This window comes from Caretta caretta, chromosome 6, assembly GCF_965140235.1.
Source record: "Caretta caretta isolate rCarCar2 chromosome 6, rCarCar1.hap1, whole genome shotgun sequence".
Lineage (NCBI taxonomy): Eukaryota > Metazoa > Chordata > Testudines > Cheloniidae > Caretta > Caretta caretta.
The window spans coordinates 40,619,209-40,639,400 of NC_134211.1; the positions used below are offsets into that span (position 1 = coordinate 40,619,209).

Sequence of the window (20,192 nt, forward strand, 5' to 3'; positions counted from 1 at the left end):
CGTTTTCCCTGCCACCTTGGGACTTCAGTGCCCGGCCTGGTTGTGCCAGACATGCTTGCCTGCTACAAACACAGACCCAGGTCTGAACCACGTCCCCCAAAAAGCTGCAGGCTTAACTGAAAACAGCTTAAAAAACCAGCACTCAGATACCCAACTCCCAACGGGGTCCAAACCCCAATTAAATCCGTTTTACCCTGTATAAAGTTTATACAGGATAAACTCATAAATTGTTCGCCCTCTATAACACTGATATAGAGATAAGCACAGCTGTTTGCTGCCCCCCCCAGTTATTAATATATACTCTGGGTTAATTAATAAGTAAAAAGTGATTTTATTAAATACAAAAAAGTAGGATTTAAGTGGTTCCAAGTAATAACAGACAGAACAAAGTGAATTATCAAGCAAAATAAAATAAAACACGCAAGTCTGTTACCTGAAATTGGGACAGCTAGTAAGTTTAGGGAGGAGTAATGACCCACCAGAGTCTGGCAGAGAGTAGCACGTTCATTATATTGATAGCTAAGTTCAAAAGAAGGGGGCCGGGGGGGTCACACTCACACACGCATACTCACGCTCCCAGGACAGGCACGGCACTGGAGATGTCAGGATCCTTCAAGGTAAGTGTCCCATGGTGCAGCAATGGATGGTGTGATGAAGGTAAGTCTTCCCAAGGCATGATGGAATGTAATGCGGTGAACCATTGGCCAGGCGGTCTGGGCAAAGGGCCTTTACTGGAGGTACAACCTTGTGTGTACCCTCCTGGCCCCTTCCCCTTTTAAGGACCTGCTCCTCATGGCCTTTGACTAGAGATGACTTGGCTGCATTTGGTTGGTCACACTCCACCTCGGGCAGTGTCCATGCTTTGGGCGTGTGATTGCTACCTAGTTAGAGTTCCATATTCTTGTCTACCTAGGAGCTCTTCTGATCTTCTAGCTGTTCAAGCAGCCCATTCATTCCACAAGCATTCCAGGAGGTAGGGGGGAAAACCACTTCACAGGTATTAAAATAGGGAGAGGAGACAAAAGGTGGGGGGAAGTGTAACAGACCTTTTGAGCATACAGGTTATACAGAGCATACAGATCACTGCTGTTCCTACAACAGTCTAGGCCTAATACAGTAAGAAAGTGATTACAGATGAAATCTCACCCTCAGAGATGTTCCAACAAGCTTCTTTTACAGACTAGCCTCCTACTAGTCTGGGGCCAGCAATTACCCCCACCTCTGTAGTTACTGTTCTTTGTTCCAGTTTCTTTAAGGTATCCTTTGGGGGTGAAGAGGCTACCTCTTGAGCCAGCTGAAGACAAAATGGAGGGGCCTCCCAGGGCTTTATATAGTTTCTTTCTTGTTGGTGGAAACCCCTCCCTTCCCCTGTGTAGAATCCCCTCTACAAGATGGAGTTTTGGAGTCACCTGGGCAAGTCACATGTCCTTGTATGACTTAGTTCTCTACAGGAACGTTCAGAGAAAAGCTCAGATGTGAATTGGCATCTATCAAAGTCTATTGTCAGATTAAGTGTTTCTTGATTGGGCACTTACTGAGAACAGTCTTTTCTCAAGAAGCTGACCAATTGCTTCACTGAGGCTACTTAAAATCAAACAAGTATACAACCAATATTCATAACTTTGAATACAAAAATGATACATGCATACAAATAGGATGAATATATTCAGTAGATCATAACCTTTGCAGAGATATGTTACATGGCATATGTAGCATAAAACATATTACAGTTATGTCATATTTACATTCATAAGCATATTTCTTTCAAACATTATAGGATGCAACGTCACAATGCCGTACTGGCCCGTATCATCCTACTTTCACCCCTGGATGTATGTATTACAATGCATACTTTTCAAATGAGCTCAGGTTGCCAAATGATCCAGATTGTTCTGTAAACTGACTTGTCACTATCTTTATTTATTGCTCCACCAATTTTTGTGTCATTGGCAAATTTTTATCAGCAATGATTTTTTATTTTCTTCCAAATAATTGCTAAAAATCTTGAATAACAATGGGCCAATAATAGATCTCTGCAAGACCCTATTAGAAACACCCTGTAATGGCTACAGAGTGATCTTCATCTTAGTCCCCTTTTAGTCCTTCTGGACTGCATCCTTTATAGGACATGCTTAGCTTCCTGCACTTCACACTGGGCAGTATGACATGATCCAATCACTCTGGTTTCCCAACCTTATTAATGCCACAGGCCCAACTGCAGTTGGTAACTGTGCCGAGCAAATTGATTAAAGTGATTGGAAAACAGTGTCTTCAAAACAAAGCATTAGTTATTGATTTTTTATTCCTTCCCCCAAAGATACAAAGCACATAGAGTAAAGGGTTAAAAAAAAAGGCCTCTACCCCTGGGTCTTTCTTACACCTTCATCTTTCTTTGTTGGCATTTGTAAATTCCTCTCAGCCCAGCTAACTCCTATCTTTGGATGGGAAAAGCAGACTGTCCTGCATGCATCATAGACTCACAGAATCATAGATTTGGAGACCAGAAGGGACCATCATGAAAATCTAATCTGACCTCCTGCACATTGCAGGCCACAGAACCTCACCCACCCACTCCTGTAATAGACCAATAACCTCTGGCAGGGTTACTGAAGTCCTCAAATCATGATTTAAAGACTTCAGGTTACAGAGAATTCACCATTCACTCTAGTTTGAACCTGCAACTGACCTGTGCCCCATGCTGCAGAGGAAGGCAAAAAACCCCACAGGGTCTCTGCCAATCTGATCCAGGAAAATTCCTTCCCGACCTCAAATATGGTGGTCAGATGGACCCTGCACATTTTGGCAAGACCGAACAGCTAGACACTTCGGAAAGAATTCTCTGTAGTAACTCAGAGCCTTCCCCATGTAGTGTACCATCACCGGCCATTGGGGATATTTGCTACTAGCAGTTACAGATCAGCTACAAGCCATTGTAGGTAGTTTCCCAACTTTTTTCCTTGTTTTTTTTTTATTTACTTATATGGCTATAGAACTTCTAACTATTCGTTTTAATTCCCTTTTCAAAGTCCAACTGTGCTTGGCTTTTGGCAGTTCTCACTTTTCCCCTACAGTTTCTGACCTCCAGGAGGTAGCTTTCCTTCATGATCCATCCCATCTTCTATTCTGCTTTCTCTTACTGGCCTTGAGATGCTTGCTCATTCAGCTTGGTCTGCAGCCCTTCCCTAGGAATTTTTCAGATACTTCCTGCAACTTTGAAAAAGTAATTCCAAGCCTCCTCTACATTCAGATCCTTGAGTTCTTCAGTCCAGGTCAGTCAGTCCACTTCCCTAACTAATGCCTTTAATTTTTTAAAGTTTGCCATTTTGAAATCAAGGACCCTATTTGCAGATCTGATCACTCGAACCAAGGTTGTCCCCTACAAACCAGTTCTTCTATGAGATCCTCACTACTCACCAATACCAAATCTAAAGTGGCATCAACTCTTGTTGGGTCAGTGACTATCTGGTGAAGAAGTCTGTCAGCTATCACATCCAAGAAAATCTGGGCCCTACTATTAGTAGCATTTGTCCTTCAATCTATATCTGGGAATTTAAAGTTTCCTATAATCACAAAATTCTCAGTAGTATTTATTTTATTAAAAACATTAAAGAGGTCTCTATCTATATTTAAACTGATCCTGGGGGTCTGTAAAACACCGCAAGCACTATCCCAGGGGAACCTCTGATAGCTTTCTTCCCCAAAGTGATTTTGACTCAAATAGATTCTGTTTTTATCCATGCCTTTACTTCTAATTTCTTTACAGTCTCTGCATCATTACTATATAATTCTACTGCACCACCTTTACCTTTATTTCTCTCTTTCCTGAACAGCACGTAATCTTCAGTACCTATACTCCAGTCATGACTACTATTCCAGCATGTTTCTTTTACCCCTATAATATCTGGTTATTATAGAACTGCACCAGTAGTTCTAGTTCCTCCATTTTGTTACCCAGTCTCCTTGCACTGGTGTACAAACATCTTCTTTCTATCTGCTTGGCTTTGCCCAGATTCCTCACCATTCTGTGTGTGTGTGTGTGTGTACTCAAACCCTCCTTCCTTTTCCAGCATCACTGAGACTTAGGATCTCCTGTGATCCCAGGTTCAGCCCAGAAAAGGTAAACTTGTCAACCTAGCTATGGATGGTTTCCTCAAAAACCTTTTCTTTTCCATTTTTTAATTTCCTGTTCGGTTTCTCCCTTCACAGCCTCCTTTGATTTAACTCTGGCATTCAGGCAGGATCATATCACCCAGATAGACTGAGGTGCTATTGATAATTGATAAAGATATTCATAAAGATAATACAGATATTGCCCAGTTCTCCACATGCCCAGTAGATGATTCCCCATTTACAGTTACTTTTTGAGATCTATCAGTTAGGCAATTTTTAATCCATTTAACATAAAGTACATTGATTTTGGATAGTACTAATTTTTAATCTGTCTGCAATACTAAGAGAAAGGCCTTACGGAAGCCTAAGTTGCATTGACACAGTTTCCTTTTTCAACCATACCTGTAATATCAAAAAATCAAGTTTATTTGACACAACCTATTTTCCATGGAGCCATGTCGATTGACATTAAGTATGCTCCCATTCTTTAATTCTTCACTGTTGTTATCGCATATCAGTCTTTCCATGATTCTGCCCAGCATCCAGTGTCAGGCTAACTTCCTTATAGTTATCCTGATCATCCCATTTACTCTTTTAAAATTATAAGCACATTAGATTTATTTCCAGTCCTCTGGTATTTCCTCAGCATTCTAAGATTTGTTAAAAATCAACATCAATGTTTGAGAACTCCTCAGTCAATTCTTTTAAAACTCTTTGGTGATAAATTGGTAAAATTTGTAATAGTTTTTAGTTGCTATCCATCTGGACTGAAAGCAAATGATTGAATGGAAACAAATAGTTAAACAAATGTTTGGACTAGATATTAAAATGCAGTATCCCATTAACAGTCCCTTTAACCATACATTTCCCTTCATGTCATGCTTACTTTTCTGAGGACAGTGATCCTAGCTAGGAACAACCAAGTGACCAAGATTCTGTGCCTGCAGTTAAGGAGATGTAATTTAACTCTTTCATAAATTAAACAATATGCTTTGTTTTATATTAATGTTACCAATACTACAGTATAGGAACACAGTAGGATTTGTGCATTATATCAGAAAAATGTGGGTTTACAATTGAAATAGATAAATGTGAACATCAAAATGATCCACATTATATATTTTGTACTATAGTAACAAAACTAAGTGTACTATAATACCATGCTCACTCACTAGCCAGGGGTGTGTCTTTGATGGGTCCAGGACAATGAGGACAATCTTCTCTGCCCTCACCAGGTGGGCAGGGAGGGGGAGAGCTCAAGTATGAGCAGCTGAAGCAGTACTACACGTGATCCCCTAGTTCTTCCTCCCCCTCCTGATGGCCTACAGCATGTGTATATAGGTGAGGGGAAAGGTGCCACTTCTTTCTTGTTTCCCTACACCCTCTGTTAGTCCCACCCCCTTCCCTCCCTGCCGCATGGTATCCAGATAGTGGAGACAGTTCTGCCCACTTCTGCTGTCATTGGTCAGTGGACCTTGATGGGTCAGCTGATTGTGTCTTGCCTGGTGGTGGGTGGGAGGGGATTCTGTTTGTTGCTGCTGTCAAGAAGCCATTTTGGACTCTGTTCCAGACCTATCCTCTTCACCCTTTCCTTATCTGGTGAGCTTGATCACTTATAATGCTGGGAGCGAGGCTGATCACCAAATTTTGTTTGGAATCTGAAAGGAATTTTCCCAGGCAAAAATGGCAAACTGCTGTATAGGGTTGTTTTTTTCACCTTCCATCCTGCATCCCTGAAAGTCCAATTTTGGGGATTAAATAACATTTGTATTAACTTTGGTGGGTTCCAGTGCAGTTGCTGCATTAAAAAGGGTCCAATGTGATGTCCATATAACACAGTGGTAGTTTAGGCATGTGCCCAGAGCGCAACATTGCATGGCGAGAGGTTATGTCTCCATGTTTCATGCATCATGTGGCTTCCCTCATCTCATTTATCCTACCTCCTGTGCGGAGGAGTCTGTCTTTCCTCTTCTTGTGTAAGCAGTGCTTCTCTGTCTACACTGCAATCTATTTCTGTGCTAGGAGGCTTGCAGTGTCTGTGTACACAGGCTTTGTATCTACACGTAAGGCAAAGTGTCCATACCAATGTCTAAGCATTCCGTCATGTTAAATTATCTGTACTCAATGATCACCTCTCCAGCACAACCAGAGACCACTCCAAATTGCTCCTAGATAGAGCAGCATCTTCTCTTATAAGAATGGCTTAAATGGTGTAGACGTCAATGCCCCTACTGCACCCAGTGCAGATATCTTATGAGTTGTTGCAGAGGAAACTTGCACTTTCCATAGTTCTGTGAATTACTTTAAACGTTTATGTTAAAACACCAGACAGAAGTTAAATATAATACACTTTACAGACCTTATTCTCATTAACACTAAAAACCTTTTACATTCCTCTGGCAGTGTAGAGAGGCCTTAAATTAAGTGTAAATATAATTGATTCCCACATTAAGACCTCTTTACAGTGCCAGAGCTGTGTAAAAGGAGTTTCAGTGTAAATAAGAATCAATCTCTGGATGCTTATTTCATCTATGCCTAGGGATAACTGGCAGACAGGTCAATAATTCAGCTACAAGTCACCTACATTGAAAAAACTGTTTTCATCAAGTATTTAAGTGTTTGCTTTCAAAACAATAATTAAATGTGTTTTAAACTTATGGGATTTCCTTCATCTTTTCAAGAAGAATTCTCAACTCTATTAAAAGTCCCACCTGAACAGCCAGATTTCCTCGAGTGTCCTGTTTTAGCGGATTGTGAAACTAGTCAACGTGCAAGTTTGGAAAAAAATTGACAAAAATCTCCAAGTACATTAACCAGGGTCCACTGTTTGCCAAGTATTTAGTCACCTCCTTATTTGCCACATACTTTTAGTTCTTCCTTCTCCCCAGCCTACTCAAATTGGACAAGTAAAAAGAAAAAGTGCTTAAATGTATAATTTGGCATAAAGAATAAGCAGTTACTGAGAACTTTTATCTCATGCTCTGACTTCCGCTGCCTGCCTCCATAATGAGCATGCATCTTTAGTGTCTCCAATAGGTGCTAAAGGAGCAACTCAGTGTTGTGTTCAATTGTAGGAGCTGGCAAGGAAGACAGAATGTGTGTGTCTGTGCAGGGAAAGTGCTTTTCTGTAGGCAGAGTGATAAAAGGGAGGGGGAGTGGAATGAAGTGACTACAATATTCAGCAGTACTTGTGGCACCTTAGAGACTAACCAATTTATTTGAGCATAAGCTTTCGTGAGCTACAGCTCACTTCATCGGATGCATACTGTGGAAACTGCAGAAGACATTATATACACAGAGACCATGAAACAATACCTCCTCCCACCCCACTCTCCTGCTGGTAATAGCTTATCTAAAGTGATCACTCTCCTTACAATGTGTATGATAATCAAGTTGGGCCATTTCCAGCACAAATCCAGGTTTTCTCACCCTCCCCCCCCCCCCCCCCCCCCCACACACACACAAACTCACTCTCCTGCTGGTAACAGCCCATCCAAAGAGACCACACTTTGGTCACTTTGGATGAGTCACTTTGGATGGTCTATTACCAGCAGGAGAGTGGGGGGGGGGGGGGGGGGCGGAGGGTGAGAAAACCTGGATTTGTGCTGGAAATGGCCCAACTTGATTATCATACACATTGTAAGGAGAGTGATCACTTTAGATAAGCTATTACCAGCAGGAGAGTGGGGTGGGAGAAGGTATTGTTTCATGGTCTCTGTGTATATAAATGAAAGCTTATGCTCAAATAAATTGGTTAGTCTCTAAGGTGCCACAAGTACTCCTTTTCTTTTTGCGAATACAGACTAACACGGCTATTACTCTGAAACCTACAATATTCAGGGGAACCATTACTGTGCCTTGAAATGGCAAATTGCCCACAGAATTTGCAGTCCAGTAATGTTTGCCGCAGAACTGATCTTGAAGGTGCAGAAATTTGGAAAGGCCCTGACTACATGGCAGAAATGAAGACTGAAGTGCAGTCATGTAAAATCAAATAAAGTTCACAAATGGAGATGAGAACCAACTTCTGAAAAAGAAACAATGCAATACATAAAAATGTTATATTCACAGAGGAGCTAATTATGGCTAATCTGGCAGGGGCAAGTTAACAGACATAGTACAGAAATTGTTAAATGAGGCTTGCAATATTATTGTTCAGCTATTGATCACCTATGGTTTGGCAGGAGGGTGGAGAGCACTCATTGTAAAACTTGAACAAGCTCAGTAAAAACATGAGCAAAACGTAGCTCCAAATGTAGGCAGGAAAAACATAACCTTTATAAAGAGAGCTGTTATAGTAAGTAGAAGCTAAATGCTTGTTCTGTACAACTGTCACATCTGCTTTTAGTTTCTGTGCCAAAGGGTCAGAGCTCAATCATAATCCTGTTGCACCCCCTGCCGGTTAAAAGCCTGTGCTCATTTTGTTATTTTACACTGAGATAAACATTGCAGTCATTTCACACTTCTTTTAACATTCTATATGAATTTAATTATCATTTGTTTGGACTTCATTTGTTATGGAGTACAAACAATTTATTACAGATGTTCACATTTTTAGTTTATTTATTTGTTTGCTTTGTTCTTGCCAGCTGCTGCATATGATTCACAAAAAACTACAATATTCAGCAGACTTCAAACCAACAGGCCTCAATCTTATTCCTGCCCGGCTTTTTGATGAGAAAGGACAAGAAATTAAAAACCCACTTTTACTGAAGAATGAGCAAAAAATTTGGGTTTCTTATGGTAAAGATTACAGGTAAGAGCTAAATGTTTATCTGCGTGACAGTCAGCAATCTTTTCGTTGTCAACCTAATGTAAGAGGAAGTTTGATAACCTCCAGGTAAAACCCCTTTTATTTTTATTTTAAATTCCAAGAAAATTTCAGAGGTCTTGTTTGCGGCAGTATTGTTTGTGGAATATGACATCTCTGTCTCTGACTTTCTGTCTTAATGCCTTGTCATAGCTCTTGATGTCTGCCTGTCAGCACAGCAAGAGGGATTTTTTCATGTCTGAATAGTCACCTTAATGATAGCAGATGGAAACACCACAGGGGGTCCAAGCCCATCACACTGTCATTGTCACAGACTGCCCTGACCTGTTTCCACTCCTCTATTTTTTTGTCCCTTTTTAAAGGAGAAATGGATGGTAATTGAAAAGGATCTTAAGCAAGATTTATGAAGCAGTAGACAACATCATTCCCCACTACCTCTCTCTGATTTCACAAATAAAGTCTTAACCTCTTAAGCACCAATGATGGTAGAGTGAAAGATAAATTGATAAAGTTTGTAAAGACTGGGCTACCAAAGTTTTTTAAAGGGGATATACTTTGGTTGTGTTATCTCCTAATAATTTCTGGAGATGTTTGAGGGGTGCTTAACTTTTTAGATTTGTTAATTCCTGGAAAAAATTATCTTATTTCCTGAGGAAAAAGTGGCTGCGCTACAAATTTATTCACTGCTGTGCTAGCCTGTTGAGATCTTGTTGAACTATGGTGAAATTATGTGTATTGACAGGACACATCTGGGATCATGTCTAAAACTAGTTGTCAAGGACCTTAAGCTCATTGTTGTACTGTATGAGCAATTGAAAATTACTTTCTCAATTAAGTTAACATAATTTGATGCTTTCTTGTGGTTAAACTATAACCAGGTAGAATTGAGTTTAGGATTTTTGATCATTTTTGTTCAGAAGAACTGAACAATCATCATGGTTGGTAATTGCAAATCAATACAGCAATAAAATGCTGAAGGAGAATTTTAAATATATGTTGTACAGTACGGTGTTTAGTAGTCCAGTTTTATTCATTACCCTGGAAAAAATTCAAGAGCTAGAGAATTATTTTGATTGTAACTAAGCCCAAAGTAGTGAGGGGCTGTGATGTTAATGCACTAAACTTATTGTAAATTCAGAAGTGTAAAGAATATCTGGAACACTGATTTGAAAATAACGTTGAACATGTTTAACACATTGCAGAAAATCTGTTCCAGGTTTCAACAGACTTTTAAATAAAAAGTACTTAAACATGTTTTAGCTCAAATAATTGACGGAATACTTGCTAAAGATATTGTGAGTTTTATCACTAGCAACCTTGAAGACAATCTAATTACATTGTGACTAGAATACAGCTGCATACTTGGAATCCGTGATAACTTCTGAAGTGTTATCAATTATTGACTAATTTACTAAGTACCTTTTGTAGTTACTTAGAAGCAGATTAAAGACGAATAATTTGATTAAATCTATGGTGACATCATATTTTTTATTTTGAAATGGACAAAGTGATAAAGAAGCAGAAAGAAAATTAGAATAATCCAATGAATAACGTTATGTGGAATATTGTTTTTAAATGAGAATAAGACACATAGGGCCATATTTTAAAAGGTATTTAGGTGCCTAACGATGCAATTAGGTTCATAACAGGATTATCACAAGTGCGCAGGTGCGTAAATTCCATTGAAATCAAAGGGAGTTAGGTGCCTAGGTTTGAGAGTCCCATTAGATGTTTATCCACATCTTTAAGCATCTAAATATCTTTACGGATCTGGATCCTAATTCTTAGCTGGTCAAGACCATGATATTTATCTAGAATCCTACAAAACACAGACTTAATGTTGGCATTTTCTAACTATTTGGGCTAAGTATTTCCTGTATTCAGACTGGTAAAACACTATGAAACACATCCAGGCAAAACTCCCATTGAAGTCAATAATTGAATAGTCATTTATCAATACTTCGGTCTGTTTTACTGATAAGATTTAGCAATTATTATGAGTTTTTCTGGGGGCTTACATTTTGAAACTTAATCAGCTATTTCCAGCATTTTAGCATGATTTTACAAGCGTTTAAAACAGTTCACTGTTTCCATTAATTATTGTCAAGGAAGCAGTTTGCTTATCTTCTTCTCTTTGATATCTGTGCTTGAACCGTGGCTAGCACAATATGACTCCTATTCTGACTGGGATTTTGGGCACTGCCATAGAATACATTATTAACAGTAATAATAAAACTTGCTGTGCAGTCAGAAAACTGTAAAATATACAAGACATAATATAAACTTCATATGTAAAGTTTTGCATAGAGCTCATATTTACTTATACATATTCAGCATCAGTTAAGAACACAATCTTGTGATAAGAAAAGGAGTACTTGTGGCACCTTAGAGACTAACAAATTTATTAGAGCATAAGCTTTCGTGAGCTACAGCTCACTTCATTGGATGCATGCAGTGGAAAATATAGTGGGGAGGTTTTATATACACAGAGAACATGAAACAATGGGTGTTACCATACACACTGTAACAAGAGTGACCAGGAAAGGTGAGCTCTTACCAACAGGATAGCGAGGGGGAGGGAACCTTTTGTAGTGATAATCAAGGTGGGCCATTTCCAGCAGTTTACAAGGGGGAAATAAACAAGGGGAAATAGTTTTACTTTGTGTAATGACACATCCACTCCCAGTCTTTAGTCAAGCCTAAGTTAATTGTGTCCAGTTTGCAAATTAATTCCAATTCAGCAGTCTCTCGTTGGAGTCTGTTTTTGAATTTTTTTTGTTGAAGAATTGCCACTTTTAGGTCTGTAATTGAGTGGCCAAAGAGATTGAAGTGTTTTCCAACTGGTTTTTGAATGTTATAATTCTTGACGTCTGATTTGTGTCAATTTATTCTTTTATGTAGAGATTGACCAGTTTGGCCAACGTACATGGCAGAGGGGCATTGCTGGCAGATGATGACATATATCACATTGGTAGATGCGCAGGTGAACGAGCCTCTGATAGTGTGGCTGATGCGATTAGGCCCTATGATGGTGTCCCTGCCCCCCCCGCCCCCCACAAACACACTCCTGCTGGTAATAGCTCACCTTTCCTGATCACTCTTGTTACAGTGTGTATGGTAACACCCATTGTTTCATGTTCTCTGTATATAAAATCTCCCCACTATATTTTCCACTGCATGCATCTGATGAAGTGAGCTGTAGCTCACGAAAGCTTATGCTCTAATAAATTTGTTAGTCTCTAAGGTGCCACAAGTACTCCTTTTCTTTTTACGGATACAGACTAACACGGCTGCTACTCTGAATCTTGTGATGAATACCTATTCAAGTTCTCTTATTTTTCCTTTCGCAAACAAAAATCTATTTTTTGTTTCAGTACTAATTCTTTACACTTCTACTCTGCTGGGAACAGGGTTATGTCAGATTTATGGCAAGTCTCTGGATGTACAGCGCAATCTGAAAAAGTAATTGAGTAGTTTATTGATGACATTTCACTTTTCCTATGTATTATGACAGATTAAATTTCTGTACAAACAATTCCTGTATATAACTGTTTCACCCAAAACTGAACTTGTCACTGGCTTCATTCTTGGAATAAACAGAAAATACAACCATTGTTTTCAGTGAATATTCTAGAAAATGGCTTCTCTTAGCCATTCTTTTATACATCTTCTAATTGCCAGCTTTAAGTTAACGTAGTATAGTATTTAATAATTTCCATAACAATGGATAATAAACTACAACATGATAAATAACAATTGAAATGTATATTAGTCTGATTTTAAAAATAATTTTGCTTTTTCTAATTTCTCAAACTCTTGCTTCCCTCAAAAGCAGAGTAGGAGAGTATGCAAATAGCATACATTTCCTTATACGTGTGTTTTGACACATTTTTAGAATTGTTGGTCAGTGTATTACTGTTTTCTTTGTTTAAAGTGACATTGACAACTCAAAACTGGCTAATTTCACCAAAATGAAATAAAAGTATTTTTGTTAAGTTCAGCTGCCCCCTGAATACCTCTTACATTAAAAAAAAAAAAAACATACATACCACAAACTCTTAGCCAGGAGCTCTGATTGAATGTGTTTTTTCCTTTGTTGCTATATAAAAGACCCAAATGAACAACTGGAAATTGATTCATTGTTTCCACTGTACAGTCAAACTATGAATATACAAAAGTGCTATCAAATGCACAAAGTAAACAAATTAGAAAAGAAATAGAGAAAATATATTTATCTCTAATTTATTTCAGTTTACTTATTCTAGTTGTTACTTGTAAGTAAAAATATTAATATGGAAATAGGATTTTAAAAGTTGACTGTGTCCCTTTAAAAGAAACTTTACTAATAAGAGTATAAATGTGAAAGTTATCATGCTTTATTAGATTTTAATGTAATGTTGCTTACAACTATGAGACCTATAAAGGAATATATCAGTTTAAGGATTGATCTATTAGTCACAAACCTCACTGGATTTCTCCTATTAAGGTTCAGCTAATTAAACAAACTCGTATTTATTATTGTATTTTGACAAAATAATACATAATTTGTCTCTGTTTTATCAAAATATATTTATATTATTTAGTTATTGTTCATGAACATTAATCTACAATCTTATTCAATTATCCTTAGATGATTACCTGGGTGCTGATCATAATACTGATTTCTTTCTCCCCAAATAGTTATTTATTCCAGTAGAAGAGCTAATTTTGCAAGACTAATTCAATTTGGTTGCTGTCCATAACCTATAGGTTAATAAAGACAAGAAGATGGCTGGGGAGAGAATTAGTATCTGAGATGGAAGCACCTGAACTAAAGACTAAAGCCAGATTGGCTACTAGATTACTAATAAAAGAAAAGGAGTACCTGTGGCACCTTAGAGACTAACAAATTTATTTGAGCATAAGCTTTCATGATCTACAGCTCACTTCATCGGATGTGCATCCAATGAAGTGAGCTGTAGCTCACGAAAGCTTATGCTCAAATAAATTTGTTAGACTCTAAGGTGCCACAAGTACTCCTTTTCTTTTTGTTGATACAGACTAACACGGCTGCTACTCTGAAACCTAGAAGTTCTTTCCGACATATAAAATGCAGGGGTTTTAATATTTTCTGTCTTTGTTCTTTGAACAGCATTTCCATTATGTTCACTGCCTTTGTATGTATAATCTCATTATTGTTTTTGAAGCTGTGTGATTTCGTTTCAGAAAGATCAGCTTTGATTTTATTTCCATTTTGCAGGTCTCCCTTAAACCGTGTTCTAAGTTTGACCTTTGACAGAGTGACTGCAGCTGAAAAGGATGGTATCACAGTTATTTATAAAACTCTTCTGGATCCTAATGTTGATCTGCTGCCTGGATGTGACAAGTATATTAACTTCTGCTTTTTCAAAGTTCTCTGAAACCCTAAATCCAAGATTACAGAGAAAGAAAGGGAGACATATAGAGGACGATTAAAATGTTGAAAAGCTAGTCTGCAAATCTTCCTATAAATGTGACAATTTCTAGCATTATTTCCGTGCACAGTACAACACATCAGTACTTCATCATCAGCTCTTAATGAGGTTTCAATAGTTGTAAAAAAATAAATTTATTATACCTCATCCTTCAAATTTTACAAGATGTGACTAAAATAAGTAGGAGGCTGTTATCCATGTTTTTTTCTGCAACAGTTTAATGGGTAATTTCAATAAAGTAGTATTGAGTCTAGTGGCGGATTAGCCACTGGGCCAACGGGCCATGGGGCTCCGGAAAAATGTGTGCCCTTGGCTGGAACACTGGGCGGGCCAGTGGAGCGGAACAAGCCCCCGCGCCCTGACCCTACTCTCCAGCTGGAGTGCCAGGCAAGTGGGGAAAGCCATCGCGCCCTGACCCCATTCCCCGGCTAGAGTGACGGGCAGGCAGGTGGAGCGGGGCAAGCTCCAACTCCCTGACCCTGCTGTCCTCACTCCCTGGCAGGAGTGCCGAGTGTCCTTATAAAATTTCACCGGAGGAGTGCTGGGGCAGTGGATGGGGAACGGGGGGGAGGGGGACTGCAGGCAGAAGAGGTGGGGAGGTGCCCCCACTTGCTCTGGCCCGGGGTCCCACAAAACCCTAATCCACCCCTGGTTGAGTCACTAATATATTTTAATTCCAGTACTCTTATTGAAATATAAATATAAATAAAAGACTTTGCATTTACGTTTGCCAAAATGCATTTTAAAACATTTACCTATTAAACATTTCATTTTAACATGTTAAAATGCTGAAAATAAAAGTAGTCAGCTAAATAGCTGCTTGTGCATTTTTCAATACTTTATGTAAATTTCATATTCTGGGCCTCGTTACTGGAAACAGTTATGCACATGAGTAAATAACATTAAGCATGTGAGTAGTCCGATTCAATTTAAAGAGGTTACTCACCTGATCAAGGCTACTCAATTGCATAAATGTCTGCAAAATCAGAGCCTATATTTCCACCATTACATGTGCATATCAATTTAAAAAATTTTAATTAGGACTAACTGTCACAATCAAAAATGCACTTCACTCTGCTGATTCTGCAGCCTGCCTTCCAATCCCTACTGCATAACAATAGCAGCCTATCAAATTTGTTCCTCTTTTATTCTCTGTTGGTACTGCCCACCTTTCTGCCTACTGCAGAATTGTTAAGGTCCACCAAAGTACTGATGCCTCTCTCTGAGAGGCTCTAGCTACAGCTTCCATTTCGCTGTAGCCTTCAGATCCTGCTGTCCCTTATACACCCACTGTTGCTTGGATGAGATAGGAGGGACAGGAAAATAGGGAGTCTTGCACCACATGAGAAACTTTTATATGTGGGATGTCTAAAGTGTATGACTACATAAGCATAAACATTTATATAATCATGTAGACTTAAAATGTGTAGATCAGAGCTAATTTTATTTCTGATTTTATATCAGTAGGGGGTAACATCTCCTTTTCATATAACAAAGGGACAACCTAAAAATGAAAATGTGCACAGTTTTGTTGTCCTGTTAATTTACTTCCCATTACACAAAAATTGTGGTTTTTTACAAATATTGGGTGAAATCTGGGTCCCATTGAAGTCAATAGCAAAACTCCCAATGATCAGGACAACCAAGGATTCCCCTTCAGGCAAAGAGCCAGCAAAGTTGGGTCGGTATCACCCTCACTGCCCCCACTCTGCAGCTCACTGTGTAGGGCAGGTGTTAGAAATGTGACTAGGAGATAGAATGTGGTTGGATTGTTGCTGTACTCCAGTGATTCCTGGGTTTTGAAATGGCCATTACTCCTGCCATCATTAAAAGCAATCTTGGAACTGCTTTAAGTTGCACTAGGGGTCAAATTAGTCCATGAATGGCCTCTGATCAGGAGAGAGCAAAAGTAGTATAAAACCATCTTTTCTCTACCCCTTTGGGTTCCTTGCACCAAGTACAATTTGGTTGGATCACACAACTGGGACTAAAGTGTCAAAATGTTGTCCATTGGATTTTAGGTTTAACTTTGATTTAAGATTCTGTATAATTTATAATATTTAAATTAGCACACCTTCTACTAAGCATTGCTTTTTCTTTTTTACTGGTTGTAAGTATTAATTATATGCTAACACACATTTAACATATCTGAAAATATGTAATTTTTATTTTAAATATAGAAGCTGTAGTAGTCTTAAAATAAAAAGTCCCAATAAAGAATCTTTTAATGCCTTTGTTTATTCTCAGTTGGGAAACTTGTACAGAATTTCCAGACAACTTCCAGTGCACAAATCACCAGACACTTCAAAACTTGGAAAAGGTGGACATGGATAGCCATTTTATACAACACAAGGTAAGCATATTCTTTTGTGTTAGCACAAAATTGTTACAAGATTAAGTATGACTTTTTATATACCTAATCTTCACTTCCTATTTTGTGCAAGTTAACATTTTGAATGTTCCAGTTCTATTGATGTAACAAGTCTCCCATAAATGCAAACACTCCAAAGATTAACATATTTACATCCTTGCTTTTTACAATAGATTTCTAAATGAAAGAAAATCCAAATTATTAGTCTAATATAAAGAAAAGGAATACTTGTGGCACCTCAGAGACTAACAAATTTATTGAGCATAAGCTTAAGTGAGCTGTAGCTCATGAAAGGTTATGCTCAGATAAATTTGTTAGTCTCTAAGGTGCCACAAGTACTCCTTTTCTTTTTGCGAATACAGACTAACACGGCTGCTACTCTGAAACTAGTCTAATATAGTAAGTATTATTTGGTGCTTATATTTTGGTGGTGTTTGTGTAAATTTCGAGTTCAGAATTTCATTTTGATACTGTAATTTTTGTTTGCATTTAAAGTACTGTGATACAGAAGGAATAAGCATATAAGCCTCACTTATCAAATCAAGTATATCTGGTAACTGAAAAAGTAGACCCAGGTCCTAATCTAATATATTCATATAAAACCTCTTGTCTTGCCTGAGTAAAGTCATCTTGATTGTTCAAATCATTTAAATTAAGTCAGTTACTGTAACTACTTTAAGTTTATTTCGAAAAGTGAATAGAGTACAACTTTAAAGCTGTCATGCACCTTTTTACATTGAGTCAGTTAAAGATTCTTCACACAGATTCTTCACAAACGAAGAGGCAGCTTAGTCCAGAGGAGAAGGAAGTGGTCTGGGCTTAAAAGACATGCATTCTATTCTTTACTGAACCACTGACTGGCTGTGTGATCATGGGAAAGTCACTTTACTTCCCTGAGCCTGTTTCTTCTTCCACATGTTGTCTTTCTTGTCTATTTAAAATGTAAACTCCTTAGAGCAGGGATTGTCTCTCACTTTAGACAGTGCCAAGCACAGCATTGTGATACAAATAATAATATTGAGACAAACCTTGTTCCTGACCCCCAATGGCAAATAAAGTTCAGTTGACAGCAGAACTGCACCAGTTCTGCTGCAATGTGGGAACACAGACATGATGCCGGGAGAGGCATTTAGGGGAGCAATCTGCACCAATCTGTATTCTGCAGGGCTTCTTCTGTGACAATGCAAAGCGTTGTTTTCTGTGGAGTGGGGCAACAGCATAGTTTACTGTGTTTAAACTATGGTTATCTAAAGCACCATTTTTATGTTACCTGATATTGTTTATATATTAGCATGATGTATTGATCATGCTTCTAGTGTCTGGTATAAACAGGTTCCAAAGTGACCTTGAGATGCATAAATCTATAGATCAGCAATAGGGTAAAAGATAAAACATCTGAATACTACTAATAACTACCTACAATAAAATATGAGAAACAAACCTTAGGAGAAAGAGAATGGGATAGTTAATATAAGCTTAAAAACTACAACTGTACTAACCTATTGAGGCTTATCCATTCTGAAACAGGGTGAGAGCATTCAACAATTACACATCTGGGGGTGAACAGTGTATTGTGAATGATAATTTGATATTCTCAAGAGAGACTCCTTTAAAGCTAAATTCAGGGCAGAGATGCTGGATATCTACAGTATTGTGTATTTGCGAACCTTGGAGCTCAATGAGGTGCAGAAGACACTAAGAAGATTACACAGTAAAAAGGAAAAGGCTCAGATGTTCTGGATACATACACTTAAAAATTGCCTTCAGATGTAGATATTATTGCTCAACCCCTAGCTGTTACTTGTCAATAGAAGATTAAAAATAAAACATTTCCCACTGAGTAGAATTTATGACATACAATCCCAATGCGTACATCTGGGGCTACAGATAACCCTGACAATTACAACCTGTTGCTCTTTTGTCACCGGTGAGGAAGATTGGCCTGTACATCAGCAAGGTGGGATAGATGGCCATCAGCAGATGTCATCCTTGGGCACTTTCTCAGGTCAGGTTATTTGTCCATTCACACTGCTTTTGTGGAATTCATCATATTGTACTTTTAACAAAGGAAGTCTTGGAGAAACTATAATTTTGGAACTCACATACATTTCTATATGCTTGACCTTTTACTAAATATGAAGAGCAATTTAAACTTTAGTGCACAAGTTCCTGAATTGTTTCCACTCATATTTGTGACATAATGGTAAAATTTCAAGGTGCTGTATAGGGCTTTAAGTCCTCAGTTCCCACTAATGTTAAAGGAAGTTGTATATTCTACTCAGTCAATCAACGTTTGATAAAATTCACCCTATGCAGAGATCCAGCTCATGGCCTAAGTACCACCTGAGTCCTGCTTTAACAGTTTAATACTTTTAATACAATTATTTTGTCAAATTCAAGTCCTCTAAACATGTCACACGAAGGCTGTCAATATTAAAAAAGAGTACTAAGAAAAAAGTCACACTGCACTGCTACATGTTGTTTCACCGGCAAGTAAGTCATTGCTACCACCATTTGACAATATTCCCACTTGAAGTTTCTATATCTTGTTTTAAAGAAGATATGAAATCCAAGCATAGCTATCCAAGCAACTCTCCTTTCAGGAACTAAACTATTCATATTCAGGAAATATGAAACAATACATCATCTTCCAAACCATTCATCCAAATCTGTCGTCACTACTTTTATTTTGGTACTCATTCAAAAAAAGTTACAGCAGGTTCATATTCAGAATATATATATATATATATATATATATATATTCTGAATATTAAGCTATTTGTGTTTGTTGAAGATTATTAATCTTATTATATTATCAATATATAATATAGTGTTCAACAATAATGCAGTTTAGCCAGAAAAGAAATACTGTGACGCCTAAATGCCTACTGATAGAAACTCTGATCAATGATTCAGAAATCTTCTCTGGCATGATGTAGTAATCCTGGCCAAGTCCAAAAAAATATGAACCCCCATCATCCCTTATATTTGAGAAAACCTATGCACTACTTGTATAACTGTCTCTCTGTCAGTAATAGAAATGAGTGTCACATTTCTGAGCATGATAGATGACCTATTCTTTAATGGGATTCTAAAATATTTAACAGTGTGGTGAAGAGGAGGGATTTTCAGAAGCACCCAAGTGGATGTCAATTTGTGCTCAGAACTCACTTCAGGTGCTTTTAAAAATCTCACCTTGAATTCAGCATCTAGTATAAATTCTAAAAATCTTCAGATAATGGTAACTCAATAATATTACATATTAGCTGTTTTGAGGTTATTCTCTTTATTCTGTGATATGAAGTAGCACTATATTAATAATTCAAATTAGTCTTTAAGCTATCATTCTCTGACACGCTACAATATTAAATTCCAATGCATTTGTACATCCACCAAGAGATTCTACTTTTTATCAAAGTCAAGTAATTTTGAATTAAAAGAATCGGTCTTATAGCCCATTAAAGACAGCAGCAATGTGACTTTAGAT

General features: G+C 37.9%; 1 protein-coding gene across 4 annotated transcripts in view; it reads left to right on the forward strand.

The window, feature by feature from the left end:
* Positions 1-20,192, forward strand: part of DCDC1 (doublecortin domain containing 1) — a 418,164-nt gene that overhangs the window by 211,421 nt on the left and 186,551 nt on the right. For all 4 annotated transcript variants that reach the window (XM_048854576.2, XM_048854579.2, XM_048854578.2 and 1 more), the window contains 3 exons: positions 8,700-8,866; positions 14,121-14,246; positions 16,582-16,687. In XM_048854576.2, coding sequence (XP_048710533.2) covers positions 8,700-8,866; positions 14,121-14,246; positions 16,582-16,687 — 399 coding nt within the window. The remainder of the gene's footprint in view (positions 1-8,699; positions 8,867-14,120; positions 14,247-16,581; positions 16,688-20,192) is intronic.